This window comes from Muntiacus reevesi, chromosome 17 (assembly GCF_963930625.1).
Source record: "Muntiacus reevesi chromosome 17, mMunRee1.1, whole genome shotgun sequence".
NCBI lineage: Eukaryota > Metazoa > Chordata > Mammalia > Artiodactyla > Cervidae > Muntiacus > Muntiacus reevesi.
Window position 1 is genome coordinate 25145790 of NC_089265.1, and position 21477 is coordinate 25167266.

Here is a 21477-nt window from a genome sequence, read left to right on the forward strand (position 1 = left end):
AAAGAAATGTTAAAATATCATATGAAACATGAAAGTATTTCAAATTCTTAATTTTTATGTCACTGAAGTTAAGAAAATATACCTATTAAGAACGTACACACACCCACTTAAAGTACTGAGGACCTGAAGGAGAACATGTCACTAAATAAGCCATAGAGATCTGATGAAAACAGCATCCTGGGAAAGCTTGTCTGGCAGTGAGATGCAGGCTGGTCCAACAGGGGGTGTTTTAATAGTTCCCTCCTGACTTGGAAGAATCAGTGTACCTTCCCCAGACTGCTGTACTTTAGAGCAGTTACCTTATGTATTTGGAAAGCCTGATTAATAAACTGTGTGCTGACAACAAAAATAAACAACGCACTAGGCCAAGGTTGCCCCAACATATTTTTTTTTGCTAATCTTCTTAGATATTTACCTTTAATGAACACTGACTTGGGAATATGTGGAAAACACTTAACTGAGAAGAAGCTAAGTTTCAAGATAAGCAGAAAAATATCTTTAAAGCTCATCGTGTTTGGGGCTCCCGTCCATCCTATAATTCTATACCAGGGAATGAGTGTCTCAGTATAGTAATCCACATCTTCTTTAACACTACAATGAAGACATTCACATATATGACAGGTACACTCAGGGATGTGTAAAACCCTAAGCATGCTTGCTGGGACTCTATTCCTTTCCCTTCCATTTGAGATCTATCATTAGAATCCAAGTAAGAAGGACATTATTAAAAATGACACTATTGGTGGTGGTTTAGTCACTAGGTCATGTCCAAACCAACTCTTGTACCCAATGGACCGTAGCCCACTAGGCTCCTCTGTCCATGGGATTTCCCAGGCAAGAATACTGGTGTGGGTTACCATTTCCTTCTCCAGAGGATCTTCCCGACCCAGGGATCAAACCTGGGTCTCCTGCATTGTAGGCAGTCTCCTGTATTGTAGGCAGATCCTTTAACAACTGAGCCACCAAGGGGCCCGACATGACACTATTAGTAACAAATTACTTGCCACAACAGTCAAAGGGGATGACAACTAGTGTGCTTCACACAGAATACGGGAACTCTGGGTTTAGTCTCTGTTTAAACATGGGCAGTGATGGAGAACTCAGTAATTCCCAAGGCTCTTTTTTATTTAAAAAGTTCTGACAGCAGTAAGTTCTTTCTTCTGTTAAGCCTGAATCTGTTTTCCTATAGCTTCTACTCATCAATGCTAGTCTACCACATGGAGTTTAATAGAAGGATCTAGTCCCTCTCCACCCAATAACTAATTATATATGGAGATAATGGCTATGGACCTTCTCCTGTAGAGCATCTCCACAGCCTGCTCTGCAAATAATACACTCTCCGCTCTCATAAGGAATGACAATCGCTCCCTTCTTCCCCAAATCTGCTTGTCTTCAAACCTGAGGCTGCCCTTGTATGTATGGCTGACTGAGTCCCTTTGCTGTCGACCTAAAACTATCACAATATTGTTAATTGGCTATACTCCAATGTAAGGGCTTCACCAGTGGCTCAGCGGTAAAGAATCCATCTGAGATGAAGAAGATGTCATGGGTTCAATCCCTTGGTCGGGAAGATCCCCTGGAGGAGGGCATGGCAACCCACTCCAGTATTCTTGCTTTGGAGAATCCCATGGACAGAGGAGCTGGCAGGCTACAGTCCACAGGGCTGCACAGAGTCAGATATGACTGAAGTGATGGAGCATGCACTCCAATATAAAATAAAAAGTTTAAAAAAAAACTTGAGGCTGCCCCTTCAGATAAATTCCATTGTTGTTAAAATGGTCTATAGCAATGCTTTCAACTTGAGGACTCCTGGTTTCGATAGCTTTATCTTAGCCCCCAAGATGGTGGCTACACTTTGTCTTGGGATCCCAGACCAGCCCTCAAGATGATAGTGATAAGCTATCCTGATACCCTGTCTTGGGATCTCAGATGATCCCCCAAGATGGCAGCTTTAGCTTAGCCTTAAGATGATAGCTACACTTTGCCTTGGGATCCCGGATGAGTCCCCAAGATGATAGTGATAGCTATACCTTGTCCTAGGATCCCGGATGAGCCCCAAAGATGATGACTTATGGTGAATGGTGCTTCCAGATTTGTGGTCTCCAAAGAAGATTTAACTCCAGGACCAAAGACAATCTCAGTCACTCAGAGCTTTGTGTAGATTTTTATTTAAAGTGAAAATGATAGAAAAAGCTTCTGACATAGACATCAGAGGGGGTAGGAGAGTACCTGCCTTGCTAGTTTAAATAGAACATTATATACTTTTCTGCTAGCTGATGAGAATAGAAAAAAATACCTCAAGGCTGTGAAAATTTTGCCCATACCCTTTCCCATAACATACATCCTGGGATGACATCGGCACAAGATTAGCCAAAAGGAACAGGTTATCCCAGACCTCAAGGCTGTGAAAGTTTTACCCAGACCTTCTCCCATAACATACATTCTGAGCTCATGTCCATGAGCAAGAGATACTGCTGGCTAAGAGGCCTATGTGTCTAAGGCAAAAGAACGTGAAAAAGAAAGAATGTTCACCTCCTTCTGAAAGGGACCTTAGGCTTGGACTCCTCATCACCCTGCCTAACTCTCTCAGTTTCAACAGCAGAGATTTCCTATGATACTTCTCAGGCTGCAAAAGGAGACACTGTATTCCTTGGCTTGGACTTCTACATAACTCATGTACACAGAAACAAGAGAAAATTTCAGAATTTAACTCAGGTGTCCTCTCTTCTAGAAACATTCCACTGATCTACCCAGTCTGAGTTAGGTCTTCCATGATAATACTTCCCAAAATACCAAGCACTGTGTCATGTAAGACACTCATCTCTGTGCCTATTTATTCTATCAAAACTGAAAGCTCCTTGAAGGCAGGAACTGTACCTTAATCATCTTTGTATTCCTGGTGTTCAGCAGGATGCCTGTCACATAGAAGCATTTATAGTTATTTCATGCGAATTAATGAACATAGTCACACACACACATACAGAATCACTGCAGCAACTGATGCAAATCTGTGAGGAAACCAGAGGTCCCTTAAATTCCAGTACTTTCTCTTGTTAGGGGAAGCACATTGACGGAAACCACTCACCCTGGCCAGGCCCCATAGTAACCATCTGCATGAGTTATTTTGCAACAGGAGGTCCTCTGTAAGGAACACAGATCTAACAAGCCACCACCAACCAGAAGAATTTGGGAAAGATCAAAAGGTGGTCCTAGCACCTCCCAGAATCCTTCTCGCTGGCATCCATCTAGGCTGAGCAATCCAGGCACTGCCAGGAAGGACCCTGAGTCAGAATGATTAGCAAAAGATAATCTGAAAGCTAAACTCATCACCATAAAACCTGACACTGTAAGCCATGTGGCAGAGCAGTTCTCCTGGGTTCCCTAACCCTACTTCTCTCTGCCCGGGCACCACTTCCCAATAAACTCTCTTGCTTTGTCAGCTTGTGTGTCTCCTTGGACAATTCATTTCCATGTGTTAGACAAGAGCCCACTCTTGGGCCTTGGAAAGCATTCCCCTTCCTGCAACACTCTTGCCAAAAAATCTGAAGCTTTTCAAAGAAAAATATCCACACAATGGATTTTTGAGGAATCCACACAATGTTCGAAGAAGCTTGTAAGCAGCAGATCCTATTGAAAACTAACAAAGAATTCCATGTGAGACAACTATGAAGAGGACAGAATAGGTGATAGCAGGGTTCCTGCAGAGACAATACAATGGAAGGATTTCACCCAATCAGCTCCTTGAGGGGAAGGCTACAAGGGCTAAGAAGTACACAGGTAATTTTATTGCATCTCAGCAGGAGAGTTAGTCAGGGGGGCTTTTTTTTTTTAATTTATTTATTTATTTTAATTGGAGGCTAATTACTTTATAATATCGTAGTGGTTTTGCCATACATTGACATGAATCAGCCATGAGTGTACAAGTGTTCCCCATCCTGAACCCCCCTCCCACCTCCCTCCCCATCCTATCCCTCTGGGTCATCCCAGTGCACCAGCCCTGAGCATCCTGTCTCATGCATCGAACCTGGACTGGCGATCTGTTTCACATATGATAATATATATGTTTCAATGCTATTCTCTCAAATCATTCCACCCTCACCTTCTTCCACAGAGTCGAAAAGACTGTTCTATACATCTGTGTCTCTTTTGCTGTCTTGCACATAGGGTCATCGTTACCATCTTTCTAAACTCCATATATATATACACGTTAATATACTGTATTGGTGTTTTTCTTTCTAACTTACTTCACTCTGTATAATAGGCTCCAGTTTCATCCACCTCATTAGAACTGATTCAAATGCATTCTTTTTAATGGCTGAGTAATATTCCACTATGTATATGAACCACAGCTTTCTCATCCGCTCGTCTGCTGATGGACATCTAGGTTGCTTCCATGTCCTGGCTACTGTAAACAGTGCTGTGATGAACACTGGGGTACACGTGTCTCTTTCCATTCTGGTTTCCTCGGTGTGTATGCCCAGCAGTGGTGTTGCTGGGAAACTAGGGATACCCACTTCTCTTTCCAGTAGTCTTGCTTGATGCAAACCTCTAATCTATCTCATTTTGTTGCCTAACTGTAACCCTGAGAACACAGCTGAACATATAGGTTCTCTATTCTAAATGCTTGATGATCAAAAAACCAACCATGGAGAGGTGATTCTTCTGCAGGCTTGGGAACACTGCATAAAAATCTTTCTGTGAGTAATAAACACATTAACAGAAGGCAGTTTGGGAGTCTAAATCTAAAGCATGTGTTTTCCAATTACCACATAAGTCTCCACCTTTAATGTGAATTTTAACATGAGTGGAGAGTGCAAAACTTGGCACCGAACCACAGATAAGGCAAAAGATAAGTGGAATTAAATAATTTCCACACCTTACTGAAATCTAAATCTCTCAATTTACCTAGTTGTAAGTCCAAATACAAAACCACAGGTGTGTTCTTCAATCAACAAAACTTCATTACAGGAATAGTTAGATTTTGAAATAAAAACTTCAGAAACTCATTATTTTCTGGGAAATAGGAGAAATAAGTGTTACCTGGTGGCTCAAACAGTAAAGAATCTACCTGTCAGGCAGGAGATCTGGGCTCAATCCCTGGGTTGGGAAGATCCCCTGGAGAAGGAAATGGCAACCCCCTCCAATATTCTTGCCTGGAAAATTCCATAGACAGAGAAGCCTGGTGGGCTACAGTCCATGGGGTTACAAAGAGTTGGTCACAACTGAGTGACTAACTTTCCTTTTTCAGACTCAGAGGGACACCTGTGGGTCTTTGTCTGAAGTAGAATATTTGTAAGATGTTCTTTTATTTCAATTACTTTGCAAGATTGGTATGGATTCAAAGCCTTAATTAGTTGTTCAGTTATAAAGTCTATTCTTCGAATTTCTTCTTGATTTTAGTCTCATTTTTAAGAAAGAGAAAGTTAGTTTGTCTCAGCTTTGGCAGTGGGCTACCGAGCTTATCACCTTATGTCCTGGCAGAGGTTGAAAGCAGGACTCCAATTCTGATTTCTTAGTCCTAAATTCCTAAATATAATACCTGCCTAACCTGTCATTAATGACAGGATTCTGACCAAGTGGCATATTATACATTCCCTCTGGGGTGGGGTGGGGGGTGTAGGGAGACATCAAAGGATAAGAGGGATGAAGGAAGACATAGGCAAGATTGGTGCAAATTAACAGACCTAAGGGGCTGCTCATAAAGACAGTTATGGAACTCCAATACAAACGGGGAAGGAGGAGTCAAAGCCAAGTTATTCTGAGTGGGTGTGTCAGATTCTAGAGCCCCAGATGCTGTAAAAGAAGGATGGGTAGAATTCTGTTTCCAAAACTGTGAACAGCAGTGGCTACTGGCTTTGGCTGAAGTTCAGGTGGTATTTCAAACCATCTGGAGATGAGAAATAAGAGACCAATGCAGACTTCAGTTCAACGGAACCAAGTGACTGTCAGGCATTCAGTGTAAGAGGCTGGCTTTCCAGACTTCAGGTCGGGACTCAGGACTCTTATATTAAATCTCCTATCAGTGAGGGTCCTTATTCTATCAGTGAAGTCCACCTCAAAAACTTGGACAGAAATACCAGCTAGATAAACACTGAATAGTCTATTTCACAAGACTCCGGTCGCTGGGCAACTCATCTATTCTTCAGGAACTCCAACATGTTTGGTCCTCTCTTGCTTGCTGTTTCCTTTACTAAAAACACATTAGGCTCTGTTTATTCTTGCTTATTTTTTATATCCTCACTTAAGTATCAGGAAAGTCTTCCATGACCACCCTATGTGGATGAGTTTCCTCCATTCCAAGCTTCTCTAGTGCCATGTTTCATTACCCTTGCCACCCTGGACAGTAATTGTCTAAAGTCTGTTTTCCCCACTAGATTATGAATTTAATTCAGTCAGGAACCTTATCTATCCTGTTTACTAATGTATCCCACAAGCCTGCCTCAAAGGCGGTATAAAACAAAAATTTGCTTTAATTCATCAATGAACTCTTCAGAACAAAAACTGAAAAAGACAGGGCAGAAAGCCTCTAGGAAGTTTCTGCTTGATCCTTCATGCAGGAAGCAAAAAATTAATAGCAAAACTGAGGTAGCCCACTGCAACTGATATAGACTAAGTAAAAAATGTGGTTTCTGGGTATCACAGGCTTTTGACATTCTCTCTGTTCAAGTACATGGTTTGGATTCCCAGATCCTTCACTCACTCACAATTTAACATCTAAAATAATTAATTGCATGATGTAATATCTGTTCTCCATCATAAGCCTATGTATCTTTTTCAATGAACAGCCTCAAAATGAAAGAAAAGCAAAAGGGAGAATATGGCATCTGTCACAAGAAAAATGAAAAGGCGTGTGTTGTCCACCCCCCCACACTCCCACTTGGTGAGAGTCTGCTCTTTTAAGGAAGACTGTTACATGATTTATATTACTTTTAATCCTTAATAAATCTCTGAAGAATGAACTTGTATTCTCCTTCTACATTTATGAGAATACAGAGGCCCAGAGCAATACCCTGACTTGTGTAACAGGCAGTGCAGGTGGAACTCAGGCCAAGAGCAGACAGGCTCACAACTACATTCACTGCACCCGCTGACGCTTATGGCACAGTCCCCTCAGGGAAGTTCTCGAAAGCTAGAGAGTGACTCAAACTCTCCCCAAAATATCTGATACATCATTCCCCATCTTCTCTTCTTTTCATACCAGCCCAGTCCAATTCAAACACCAGCTCCAAATTGTCCCTATTTGGAAAAGTGATGATAAAATCCATCATGACATTTCACCTTCATGGAGGCTTTGTTATCATGATAGTAAAAAAAAAAGGAAAAAAAAAGCACTTTACATTTTCTGTTTTACAATATACATTAAAAACAGAGTACTTTTAAGAGTAACTTTTGCTTTCTCAGGGACCAGTGGAGAACAGCTTCTCCTTTCCTTTCTCCCTTCTCCACTTAGTATGCTGGGAGACTTTATGTCAAGGGAACTCTAAGTTATAAAGACTCACCCTCTCCATCTCTTTGAAGTCATCATCTAGCTTGGTTCCTTCAGCTCCTCCAACCTTCTCACTCACTTTCTGTAAAAAATAACCAAAAAAAAAGTAATTATTATAAATAAATTTTCTTTTAAAAATATGTGTCACAAGTTTTAAGTGCTTTGACAAATAATCATCTAATATAACATCACAACTATTCTCTGACATGGGTAGGCAGTTCCATTTTCACAGGAGGTAACTGTGTAATAGAGGATATGAATAATTTACCAAAATCCATGCGTCTGGTAGATACTGAAGCAAGAATTCAAAGCTGTGTCTTCTAATTTCAACTCCAGTGCTCTTTCTATTATATAAATCGTCATACAACTATCGAATCACTAACATTTTCCTTTTGAAAGTTCCAAGGGACAAAAGCATCATACAATAATCATTTCCCTCGATAATGGATCTAAAATGCTACCTAGGTAGAAAATTACTGCATCTTCAACCTATTCTTCAATGGGCTGTTGAACAGATAATCACAAGCATCTATCAAACTGGTATGAAAAATATCAACCTAACTGATCTTCAGATAAAAGAACTTAAATAGTTATCTTATAAATCATCCTGTAGCTGTCCATATCCTTATAAACATAAGATAAATTGTGTGTACAGATGTTGAGGGTATTTCTTTGCTACCCAGTCAATTCCCATTATCATACATTCTATATTCATCAGTTCACATATGCAAATGTACATTTTCTACTTGTAGGATTCATGCTCATTAAAAAATTAGATATCCTATTCTGTTTTGAAGTAAAGATCAAATTAAGCCTAATAAAAATTACAAAGGAATCACAAGAAAAAATACTTGCATTAAAAACAGGATATATTAAATGTTAATGACACCAGGATGTCATTCCTCTTAAAATAACTGTAAAGGTAGTTAGATGCTTTTTCCTAAGATGTCACTGTGCTACATAAAGTTATCAGATACACATACTGAAGTATAAGTTTTCACTTCCTTTAATAGCCATTGTGTTGAGGGTCTTTGCAAAAGATCCCCACCGTGGTCAGACCTGCAGCAACCTTAGTAACAACTGGGTCATCCAAGTAAGCTTGGTTTACCTCCTTCTAAAAGGGCCCTGGGGTACATGGCTCCACTTTCTGACCTTAGAAGCTCTGATATCCCCTTACTGGGGGCTGAGGTAGAGTGCTTACATTCCCTTTCTCTCACTCCTGTGTTCTGCCACCAGGAAGAGCTTTAGAAGAGATCACTCTTGGAAAAATCAAGAGTCTGAATTCTTTCACCACTCTGGCCCAGATTTCACCTCAGCAGCAGTAACAAAAGGAATATGCTGTGATGAAAGGTCATGGCATGGACTGCCATGGTACACAGTGTTGTTATGCAAATTAAATTGCATAAAATATAAAAACTCCTGTCTGAACCTTTAAGGCATGCAACATATCCTAGTTTACTTCTCTCACCAATAAACTGCATCTCCTGGGCTTCGCTGGTCTGTTTAAAAATCCTGCTCTTTTCTATCAGTTTATTTAACTGCTATTTAATACCTTAAGAAAAATCTAGCAATTTTCAGAAAAGTGAGACTTGCATAAATAAACTTTTTTATGAGGCTTGCATAAATTTTAAAAAATTACCTGGAAGGCAATTTCCCCAAGTAAGCCCTAGGTGGCTTTGCATTCACACCACAGTACTGAAGAGCTGTCCGTGGTGCTGGCCATTTCTGCCTAAAGTTCTTTAGATCCAAATGGTCAGATGGCCAGAGTTCGATTCACCGTTTCAACCCTCAGTCCTTGACATCAGCCCTCTCACTTAACTTGGTTCCTAAGTGGTGGTGGCTATCAATTATTTCAACAGTCTGCACAGATCTAGGCTTTGTGTTGCATCACTATCAACCAAATAAAAGCCCATATCAACTGATCTGGCATGGCAGTCAGTTTTTGCCTACTTTCTTAAAGATGTTACCAAGCCAGAGAGAGATGGAAAGGTTTTGGAATTCCTAGTGGAATTCCAAGTGTTAATAACTTAACCTGCATGTTCAAGTTTAAGTCATAGAAAATTAGGAATAGAAGGGAACTTAAAGGTTACTATTACCAAATTTTTCCTATCAGCAAATAAAATTTATTCTGATTTTTACACTAATTACCTCCCTTTCACACTTTGCTCAGTGATGGCAATTTCAGCTCATATTTAAGCCCCTCTTGGGTCTTATTCTTGACCCAAGAATGTGGTTATCTGTTAAATTTAGGCTGGGAAACTCTATAATCTTGTTGAATTCCTATGCAATAAAGAAACATAAGCCTCATACTCCCAACTCAACTGTCTCAGTTCTACCTGACTGTCTGCTATGTCAGGCCCAAGGCCCCACTTTGGTTAAAAAGAATCATTATAGATATATTCCTCCCATGATCCATGAATGAGATGTTTAATTTTCATTTGCAAAACTGTCACAAAAACCAAGTAGCTGAAAAATGTCTCCATTTATAGTAACATTAGAAAATCCTGGTAACCTTGGTTAATCACATTTTTACCATATATAAGCAATAAAGTAGGACCTTCATCAAAACCACAAGAGCTTATATTATACTTTCAACCCATACTGCTCAACTGAAAGTAATTTTAATTTCCTCCTTTTTTATATCCATCAATAGGTTAGCACCAGAGTGGCTCACTATATCATAGGAATACCATGGGATCACACTGGCCATTAGTAATTCAGACTAGTCCTGGTAACTCACACAAAGCACAACTCATCAGTCCATTGACTTTAACTATGTGGCTTAAGTACTCTGTGTATATGTGTATGTGTGTGTGAGAGAGAGAGAGAGAAAGAAAGAGTGTGTGTGTGAGAGAGAGAGATGGTGGGGAGAGAGAGGGATGAGGAGAGAAAGGGAGGGGAGGAGGGCAGACAGAGAGGAAGGAAGAAAGAGAAAATACAAATCTATTCTCCACAAAAGCTGACATTTGAGCTTGTCTAAGAGAAACTGTTCACCAAATATATTGAATGAGGCTAACAGATACTGGTCTTGGTCTGATTGTTGGGTTGATATAAATTTCTTACCTGATTTGATTCATGGCAAAAGAAAGAATATTCAAAATGACATCTACATTGTTCTCTGGGCTATTTTTTCCCCAAGTCACAAAGGATCTAAATATACCAAGGCACTGAATTAAATAATGTACTAAATAACCATCTTCTCATTCCTTGCTGCTACTAAGTCACTTCAGTCATATCTGACTCTGTGCGACCCCGTAGACGTCAGCCCACCAGGCTCCCCCATCCCTGGGATTCTCCAGGCAAGAACACTGGAGTGGGGTGCCATTTCCTTCTCCAATGTGTGAAAGTGAAAAGTGAAAGTGAAGTTGCTCTGTTGTGTCTGATTCTAAGCGACCCCATGGACTGCAGCCTACCAAGCTCCTCCATCCATGGGATTTTCTAGGCAAGAGTACTGGAGTGGGGTGCCATTGCCTTCTCCGTTCTCATTCCTTAGGAGTATGCCAAATATTTTCTCCTCCTGTTCTTTAAATAACATTACTAAAATGTCTATCACTTTTGTGTATGTGATTCAGGTGAGAAAGACAGGATCCCTGAGCTTATCTGGCCAACAATGAGTTTTGTTTTTCTTGGTGGTGGTTTAGTCACTAAGTCATGTCCAACTCTTGCAAACCCATGGACTACAGCCCACCAGCCTCCTCTGCCCACAGGATTTCCCAGACAAAAATACTGGAGTGGGTTGCCATTTCTTTCTCCGGGTGATATTCCCAATCCAGGGATCAAACCTGGGTATCCTATATTGCAGGCAGCATCTTGACCGCTGAGATACTAATATAGCTCTTGTTTTCCTTACCTAGTATCATTTATTTAAGAATTGTTTTGCTCTACTGTATTCCTGTGAGGTGGTTCCTAAAACCAAGATTTCATATTATTGAATATTTTCCGATGTTGTTTAGTATACTTTAGCTAGTGCACTCACTTTTTGAGAAATTGATCCCCTATTTAAATAAGCATTAGCAAAAGTTACTTAAATCAAACAAAACAGTAAAAATGAGTCAATACGCCCACCTGTACCACCTAAAAACAACTTTCCTGTTCAAAATCTTCCAGTGTACTCACCTAGCACAACACTGAGAACCTCTGTTTCTGATCTTATTTTCTATTACACTCTCCATACATATTCCAACCAAACTCAAAAATCTCATCTTCCTCTATTTATTCTTCATTGTATTCACCATAAGATATACTCAGTAAAGATTTGTGGACTGAACTACAGTGCAATTTTGTAAATGTTAATGTTAAAAAGACCAAAAGGACACGTAAAGTAAGGCAAACAGGACTGACCATTTCACTCAGGGATGGTTTTTCAAAAGGCACAACTCTTCAAAGAAAGAAAATAAAAAATATAATCAACTCACATTTTAAATTAAAAGTCTTAATTCTGAGTCTGCAGTCGTGTTACCTCACGCTATTGTTTTTATATGCCAAATAAGAAAAATAAGGGAACCAACAGCAGGAGGCAGCTTAAATAAATGACCACTGTTCTCAGCCCAAAGGATGAGGATGCTGCAGGCTCTCCAACAATGACTCATCCTCCCCTGCATGAAGTGTCACCTCTAGGTAAAAGACACTCCACCCTCTAGCTGCAGCTCTGATACTTCCCTATATTGCACTTCAATCAAACACTGAATATCCAACTACCTTATCTCCAACTGCCTTTTATAAAGGTCTCCTTGAAAATCACATCATCAGTGAAATTCAATAGACTTAAAGACCAAATTCATTCATACTACACACACCTGCAAAGTTATTTACTGTCTGATGTCCCTAATTTTGTTTAGCTTTGTCTCATTATTCATTATACAAAGCCAGATTTTCTTACCAGTCCCCAAATATGCTGCGTTAATTCCTTTTGCCTTGTACCTGAACCTACTTTATTTCTCTTTTCTAATTTTCAAATCCGGCCAGTTACCTAAAATGCTAATCCAACTTTCACCTTCTCCATCTTCATCTTGAATGCCCAACCTAGATGGAAGTTACTAGATTTCCACTGCACTCTTACAAAACACACCATCTGTTAGACTCCCTGGAACTAGCTACTTGATGAGTAAAACTGCTGAGAACTTTTGCTTATCTGATTATAAAATTCAAAGGTGGGAATCATATCACATGCAACTTTGTCTGAAAACCTTTGTAGTACCTAACACAATGCACAGCAGAAAATCATCAGTTGAAACAAAAATGTGTCTCAATGAATTATTCTAAGAATAATTTTATTCTTAGAATAAAATAAATAAATATTTATAAAATATTTATAAATATTTTATTCTCAAAATAAATCAGAGGAGGACCCTTAATTACGAGTGAGCACTGGTTCTTTATCTCATTTCTGAGAGTTTTATCTCCCCTGTAAAATGTCATAACTTTTTTCCTGTGGACAATAAGTAAAAATACAGCAAACTCAAAATACTGCTTTCCCAATATTTATAGAAAGATGTCACCTATGAAAGAAAGAAAGTGAAGTCGCTCAGTCGTGTCCAACTCTTTGTGACCCCCCTGGACTGTAGCCTACCAGGCTCCTCCATCCATGGGATTCTCCAGGCAAGAATACTGGAGTGAGTTGCCATTTCCTTCTCCAGGGGATCGAACCCCGGTCTCCCGCACTGCAGGCAGATTTTACCCTCTGAGCCACCAGGGAAGTCAAATAAAAGAAGTCCATACTCTAACTCTAACTCGATGAAAGTTCTTTATTATTCATTAGTTAGGTACTAAAATTAAAATGATAACACTTGACAACATACCTAATATTCAGAAGGAAACAGAAAAGTCAAAATCACAGCAATATTATCTTGGTATTTGGCTAAAAAGAAGTAGATCTAGCTTTTCCAGATGGTGGTGCTGCCATGTATCAAAGGGAAGCTGGATATAATTTATGGGATAAAGGTTTCACACTAGTTTTCCTCAGCTGTCATTAAATTGGAATGCTTAAATGCCATGATGTTTTGAAAGTGAATTTCAAAAACTATATATTATTTTTCTCAATCAAGAAATTTCATATTTTCTTGAAAACGAGTAAAGGCATTTTCATCTATCTAAACTAAGTTAATTGAACTAACTGCGCTAATTCTATTTCTCACTATATTGAAGAAAAATAAAAAGATTTGTCAACTACAAACTGGTGTTTGCCAAGGGCATTTGCCATCTGTCTCCATGGGGATTGAATCCCGTGCTGCTGCAGCTGCTGACCTTCGACACACCTGTGTCGAAGTTCAGGGTAGAGAATGAGTCACTCTGTGCTTCAGTGAAACCGGTAGAACGGGTCTTAAGATATTTTCAGGAACTGACTGCAGGATCCCAATCCTTGTATCTCCTCATATCTAGAAAGCACTAAATCCCTTCATGGTGACACCAGCTCCTCAGCAGTAACAGAAAACCTCTTGTAAAGTAAGTGCTTAATTGCAATGAACACTCCCTTCACCAAAATCACCTTCCCTTCACCTTCCCTCACCGTGTGGAGCAGCTTCTCAGAGCTCTCTCAGGTCTGTGTCCTGGGCTGCAGTCCTCATTCTGCCCCATATAAAACCTGACTGCAACCGCCACATCGTGCATCTTTTTTTGGTGGACAGGTTCCTCTCATAGTTATACCCCCTGCCCCAAGAATTCAACAGAATGAGGAATGCTTTTCTTTGAATGTCTGGAGCCAAAAACTTTAGAATGAGTTAGAAGAACCAAGCACTTGGCCCTTTTCCCAACTTTCAGCCTATCTTGCTTTTTGTCAAATACTATATAGAAAATGCAGAAACTGATTTGCATGACGTTCTAAGCCTCTGGTGTGGTTCACCTGGGTTAAGAGTAGTAAGTTTCTAAGCTCTGTTGCACCAAACTGAGAACTTCCCATGCACTATGTGGCTACTTAGTTACACACACACCTCAAAGGGAAACGGTAGTATTTATAATAGACATGTTATGCAAATTTCAGTCCCTCCCTGGAAAGACAGTTTATACTATCACCTACAGCTGCATTCACAAGTGATCCTATTTCTGTCTTCTAGAAAGAAAAAAGAAAATTAAGTACATAAAATGTACATGATAAAAAACCAATAACCACTTCTCTATTTTTCATTCATCCAAAGAATCTAGTTCCTCATCAGATAAGGGGTAATTTACTAAGGGGGATTCACAGAATTTGAAAATATATCCATAAAGTTTCCCATCCCTGGCAATAGGAAAAAAATCATGCATTTTCATAGTCTACAGCAATAAGCCACCAAAACTGAGCAAAATGTAAAAAGACAGAGTCTGCTAAAAATAGACTCCAAGACTTAGGGCTAGAATTATGTCATATACTATTTTTTTTAAGTTCTATTTAAAGCTCAGTTATAAAATCCCTTGAGAAAAAAGCAGAACTTAGAAAGAAAAAAAAAAAATACCAGTAATTCATTTGGGATTTCAGTACCCTCTAATGAATGGCCTAAAACCTAAAGCCCTATGACTCAGCTGATAAGGCAAGGGAAAGTAGCCCTAGGTCTTCCATTGTTAAGACCAACTGTTGGGAAGCTCTTTACTTTTTTGTAAACTGAAACCACAAACTTCTCTGGGTCTCTGTTTCCTCATCCACAAATTGGGGTAGGGTGTGGTGAGATAACCAGGAAAGTTCTAAGGTGTCTTTCTATTTAAAATTTGATGTCTACATCTAGTATGGTTAATTTGATGAATCAATTAAGCTAGGCTACAGTACCCATGCTAGCAAGGTAATGGTCAAAATCCTTCAAGCTAGTAGCTCAGTCAGTAAAGACTCTGCCTGAAATGCAGGAGACCCAGGTTCAATTCCTAGGTGGGAATGATACCCTGGAGAAGGAAATGGTGACCCACTCCAGTATTCTTGCCTGGAGAATCCCATGGACAGAGAAGCCTGGCAGGCTACAGTCCATGGGGTCACAAAAGTCAGAGATGACTTAGCGACTAAACCAACACCAGGCTTCAAAAGTATATGAACTGAGAACTTCCACATGTACAAGCTGGGTTTAGAAAAGGCGAGGAACCAGAGATCAAATTGCCAACATCCCTTAGATCAGAGAATTCCAGAAAAATATCTACTTCTGCTTCATTGATTATGCTAAGGCTCTTGATTGTGTGGATCACAACAAACTGGGAAATTCTTAAAGAGATGGGAATACCTGACTACGTGACCTGCCTCCTGAGAAACCTGTATGCAAGTCTAGAAGCAATAGTTAGAAGTGAACAAGGAATAACTTACTGGTTCAAAGTTGGGAAAGGAGTACGTCAAGGCTGTATATTGTCACCCTGTTTATTTAGCTTCTATGCAGAGTACATCATGCAAAATGCCAGGCTGGATGAAGCAAAAGCTGGAATCAAGACTATCAGGAGAAAGACAGAGATGACACCACCCTAGTGGCAGAAAGCAAAAAGGAACAAAAGAGCTTCTTGATGAAGGTGAAAGAGGAGAGTGAAAAAGCTGACTTATAACTCAACATTCAACAACTAAGATCACAGCATCCAGTCCCATGACTTCATGGCAAATAGATGGGAAAACAATGAAAACAGTGACTGATATTATTTTCCTGGGCTCCAAAATCACTGCAGATGGTGACTGCAGCCATGAAATTAAAAGATGCTTGCTCCTTAGAAGAAAAGCTATGACAAACCTATGCAGAGTATTAAAAAGCAGAGAGATCACTTTGCCAACAAAGGTCCATATAGTCAAAGCTATGGTTTATCCAGTAGTTGTGTACAGATGTGAGAGTGAGACCATAAAGAAGGCTGGGCACCGAAGAATTGATGCTTTCAAAATGAGGTACTGGAGAAGACTTTTGAGAGTCCCTTGAACTGCAAGGAGATCAAACCAGTCAATCCTAAAAGAAATCAACTCTGAATATCCATTGGAAAGACTGATGCTAAAGCTGACGCTCCAATACTTTGGTCACCTGATGCAAAGAGCCAACTTATTGGAAAAGACCCTGATGCTGGGAAAGATTGAGGTCTGGAGGAGAAGGGGGTGACAGAGGATGATGAGATGGTTAGAAGTCATCACCAACTCAACGGACATGAGTTTGAGTAAACTCCAGGAGAGAGTGAAGGACAGAGAATCCTGGTGTGCTGCAGTCCATTGGGTTGCAAAGAGTTGGACACAACTGAGCAACTGAACACCAACAACGGTACTCAGTTATTCAATCAAACACTAACCTAGGTCTTGCTGCACATACTGTATCTGGCTCTTTATGACCAATCTGGACTGTGGCCCACCAGGCTCCTCTGTTTGTGCAGGTTCCTAGGCGAGAATACTGGAGTGGGTTGCTATTTCTTCCTCCAGGGGATCTTCCTGAACCAGGGATCGAAGCTGCATTTCCTGCATTGGTAGGCAGATTCTTTACCACTGAGCCACCTGGAAAGCCCCAGGATAGTCTATAGATTTGTGGTTAATTCCACAATCAGTTGAGCTTAAGTAAACACAATTGTTCTTGAAAATGTGGGAGGGTTGCATCAGACCAACTGAGGGCCTTAAAAACAATACTGAGGTTTCCTTGAGGAAGAAAAAATTCTGTCTCCATATCCTACTGGGTCTCTTTCTCTGAAGAGCCCTAACTGATGCGATTTCTGCCTGCTGGAGTGCTGTTTATAGTACAACAAAGGTAGATAACAATTAGAAAAGGAAGGGAAAGAGAAAATACCATGAAAACTGTCTGAAGACAAAATGCTATGGAACTTTTCCCCTCTTGACCTCACATTCTCAGACTGGGGTTATTTTGAGGCAAATCTCCTTTTAAAATTAAAAAGAAATCATCTTTGGTAGGAGATGCCCATTAAAGTAGAGTAACTGATAGTCTCTGGGTCTCAGCTGCAGGGCAGGCAACTGAGAATATGATCCATTTCTCTCACTAATGCTTGGACAGTCTTCATCCATCCACTCAAGGTAAGTTCCTCAGCTTTGCAGAAAGCAAACATCAGGGACAAGCTGCAAGCCAATGGGTATTTGAAGACACTTGAGAGACTGCCTATAAGTATGTCACACATCAATTCATTCAGTTCTCCATACAGCATTTTATGTCACCAAATGTGGCACCTGAGCTTTATCCTGAAATAAATGCTCTTTTCCTAAAGCCAAAGGAAGCTGGCACCATGCTGTTAGCTGCAATAATAAATCGTAAGCTATAACTTAAGTAACAGTAAGGAGAAGATACGAAGAGGCTGAAGAGACAGTCATGAATGTGGAAGGACCACCTCTTGGCATTCAATGAAAAAATACCAGACCAACCATCTTATATAGAAAATCACTGGCCTGCTAATGTGTGGGTGGGCTCAGTCATGTCAGACTCTTTGCAAAACCCACCAGGCTCCTCTGTCCATGGAATTTTCCAGGCAAAAATACTGAAGTAGGTTGCCCTTTCCTCCTCCAGGGGATCTTCCTAGCCCAGGGATTGAACCCGTGTCTCTTGTGTCTCCTGTACTGGCAGGCAGATTCTTTACCACTGTGCCAACTAACAGAGGAATTCCACTGGGAACAAAGAATAACCACATAAAACTCAGAAAGATGGATCCCTCTCTGAGATATCAACTTTGGTAACTCATGCTGTAGAAATTCCATCATCTGAACCCAAAATGTTAACAGCACCTTAATGTCAAGGCAGATACAGATATAGATTTCATTTACAATCTGGGCAGAATTTCCCGAGTGCTAAGCAGCCTGTCGCTGCCTGAGAAGACTACGCCCTGATAGATGCACAGTCTGCTTCCACTCTGAGCTTCAGGCTCTGCTGCCTGCACTGCAGGCGAATCTCTGGAGACTCACACCTTGCCAGTTCACGCTGAAGTCAGAGGCGGAGAAGCGGAGGAGGCTCCCCACCCCAACCATACAGATTCCTGGTCTGCTTTTTACTCCTTATTTCTAGTATTAGGATTTTGAGTTCTAGTAAATTCTAGTATTAGAATTCAGTCCCTGCAAGGGACATTTCACAGAGAAGGCTGATGCAATAGTTAGAGCATGTATTCAAAGTAATGTCACTGCATCCCACATCTGAAAGCTAACCTGACACCTTGTTTCCCAGTATACTTTCAAGGTGGAAAAGAATCTACTCACTTTACTGTCCCATTTCCTACTGTCTCAGTCAATTCTGCACCAGTAGTTATACTCTACACTTTCATATACATATATAACATAAAGACACACATACATACATATATTCACATATACATATATAACGTACATACACATAAACATACTTATATACTTATATAAACACACAGATACATATATGTGTGTGTATATATAAGAGTGTGTATATATATATATATATATATATATATATACACATACTACATGATAAATAACAGAGAAATATTTGGCATGTCTACAGGCTCTGAGTTGCTCAAAGTTGTATACCAAACTGGGGACATGCTCTAGATGCACCTCAGCACTCCAAACTGGCACTAATAGCTGTCTTTCCTTTCAAGTTTCTGCCCAGTGCTTTTCAATCATGTGGGAGCCTTGCTCCTGAATGAGCTGACTGCTTGCAAAGCTCTAATAAAAATATGCCAAAAAATGAACTGTGGAAAATTCTGAAAGAGATGGGCATACCAGACCACCTGACCTGCCTCCTGAGAAACCTGTATGCAGGTCAGGAAGCAACAGTTAGAACTGAATATGGAACAACAGATTGGTTCCAAATAGGAAAAGGAGTATGTCAAGGCTGTATACTGTCACCCTGCTTATTTAACTTATATGCAGAGTACATCATGAGAAACGCTGGGCTGGAGGAAGCACAAGCTGGAATCAAGATTTTCGGGAGAAATAGTAACCTCTGATGTGAAGAGCTGACTCATTGGAAAAGACCCTGATGCTGGGAAAGATTGAGGGCAGGAGGAGAAAGGGACCACAGAGGATGAGATGGTTGGATGGCATCATCAACTAGATGGACATGGGTTTGGGTGGACTCCAGGAGTTGGTGATGGACAGGGAGGCCTGGCAAGCTGTGGTTCATGGGGTCACAAAGAGTTGGACATGACTGAGCAACTGAACTGAAAACTAAGGAAAGGACACAGGAAAGGATACTGTTTTTTAAAATTTTTCTCAGGCTCACTAAAGTGCTAAAGTCAGCTAGTGAGTAGTAAGTGGTGTACACAGAGCCCCCGGGAAGCTGTCCTCTTATTTGTTCAATTTGGACATGAGAGAAAAGATGGAGGAATATTTGGAAGGGGCAGACTCTTGAGAAGAAGCTGGCACCTCTTTTAATAACAAAAAAGGTGAAGTCAAATATGTGTCAAGACAGGGGCCCAAGGGTAATTGTTCTAAAGTCACTTTCCTTAAGCTCTGGAGTATAGGGAAAAGAAAAATGAATCAAAATTTTTAACAACTTTAATGACACAAAGATCACTCATTTAAAGTACACAATTCAATGACTTTTAGCATATTTACAGAGTTGTGTGACCATCACCATAATCTAATCAATAAATCAAGAACAGTTTCATCATACCAAAAAGAAGCCTGGTACCCATCAGCAGTCATCCCCTAATCCTCTCCCCGCCACTCCATTTAATGCTCCCTCACCCCGGCAGCCACAAATCTACTTTTTGTCTGTATGGATGTGTCTATTTTGGATATTTCATATAAATGGAATGATACAATTACGTGGTCTTTTGTTTCTGGCCTCTTTCAGTTATCATCATGTTATCAAGGCTCATCCATGTTGGGGCATGTATTAGTACTTCCTTCCTTTTGTGGTTGAGTCATATTTCATTGTATGAATATACCATATTGTCTTTGTCCATCCATAAGGTAAAGGACAGTTTGCGTTGTTTTCTAGATTGGGCAAATCATTTTACTTCTCAAGTTTTCTGACATAGGGATAATTCAAAACCACCTCACAGGGCAGTTGTGAAGATTACAGAAGATAACTAAGTGTTTTGCAGACTACAAGGCACTTCATCAATGCAAAGGATTAGTGTTGATCCTCTGTAAGCAGCACCACATGATTCTGTTACTTAGGAGTAACCTGGGGACACCAAACATGGTGACCGTAAGGTGGAGCCTTCCAAAATGCTTCTACCCAAGATTAACTTGTCCTAGAAGGAAGGCATAAACACCTTCCAATATCCAGGCCAAGTAACGATTTGCGGGCTGTTAATATACACAGCATCATTCCAGAAGAGGATCTTCAAAGAGCAAAATGGTGTGTCTGTGGGCACACATTACTAATTAAAGGCAAACTGAAGATTTTCATTTAGGAATGCAATGCTATTCTGAGAAACCATTTCTCAGAAGTGACCTCAAGTTTTCTGTATCAAATCAGCTCACATCACCATTCTGTGTTACAGCTGATCATGGAGTTAGCAAGAAGAGGTTAAACAGGAGAATGTGAGAGGAAAGTTAACACATTCATGAGCCCATGAAGTGTACTTTTTGTTTTGGGGGTATGGAGCTTTTTTTTGGGCAAAATGACAAGTTCCAATTCTAATGTGGGGTGATACTGTAGGAAAGAGGGAGTCTGGTCACCCTTCAGAGAGAAGCACTGTGGAGTAAACTTACGTTTCTGACAGGACTACATCATCCCTTGGGTACCGGCGTGTGCTGGAGGGTAGGGAGAGGAGCAGGGAAGGGAAGCACTGAGAATGTGGGGATGAGAGGAACACGTGTGTTATGGTGAGACAACCAGGACTTTCCAGAAACGGGACTGAAACTCAGGTTCCCTGATTCCCACATCAATAAAAATCCTGTTTTCAAGAGGGGGTCTACTTGGGTTAGCTTTAATCAATAGATGCCAATCTGTAGCACTGGAGGATGGTTAAACATACAAAAATCCTTTAAAATATTTAACTTGCTTTCCATAACTGTTTTTATTGTTAGAAGTCATTGTTAAGCATTTTCTAAGTAACTAAAAAGAATTGATTAATATCAATTAGGCTTTACTGTCCTTCAATAATAAATTCATAACTCCTTTCTTTTGCCTAAGGACTCGCTGTGATCAAATCATCACTAGATC

At 40.2% G+C, this 21477-nt stretch overlaps 1 protein-coding gene across 1 annotated transcript in view; it reads right to left on the reverse strand.

Annotated features, from left to right (window-relative positions):
* Positions 1-21477, reverse strand: part of SH3GL2 (SH3 domain containing GRB2 like 2, endophilin A1) — a 216195-nt gene that overhangs the window by 47133 nt on the left and 147585 nt on the right. Inside the window, exon 2 of the mRNA XM_065907835.1 lies at positions 7500-7568. Coding sequence (XP_065763907.1) covers positions 7500-7568 — 69 coding nt within the window. The remainder of the gene's footprint in view (positions 1-7499; positions 7569-21477) is intronic.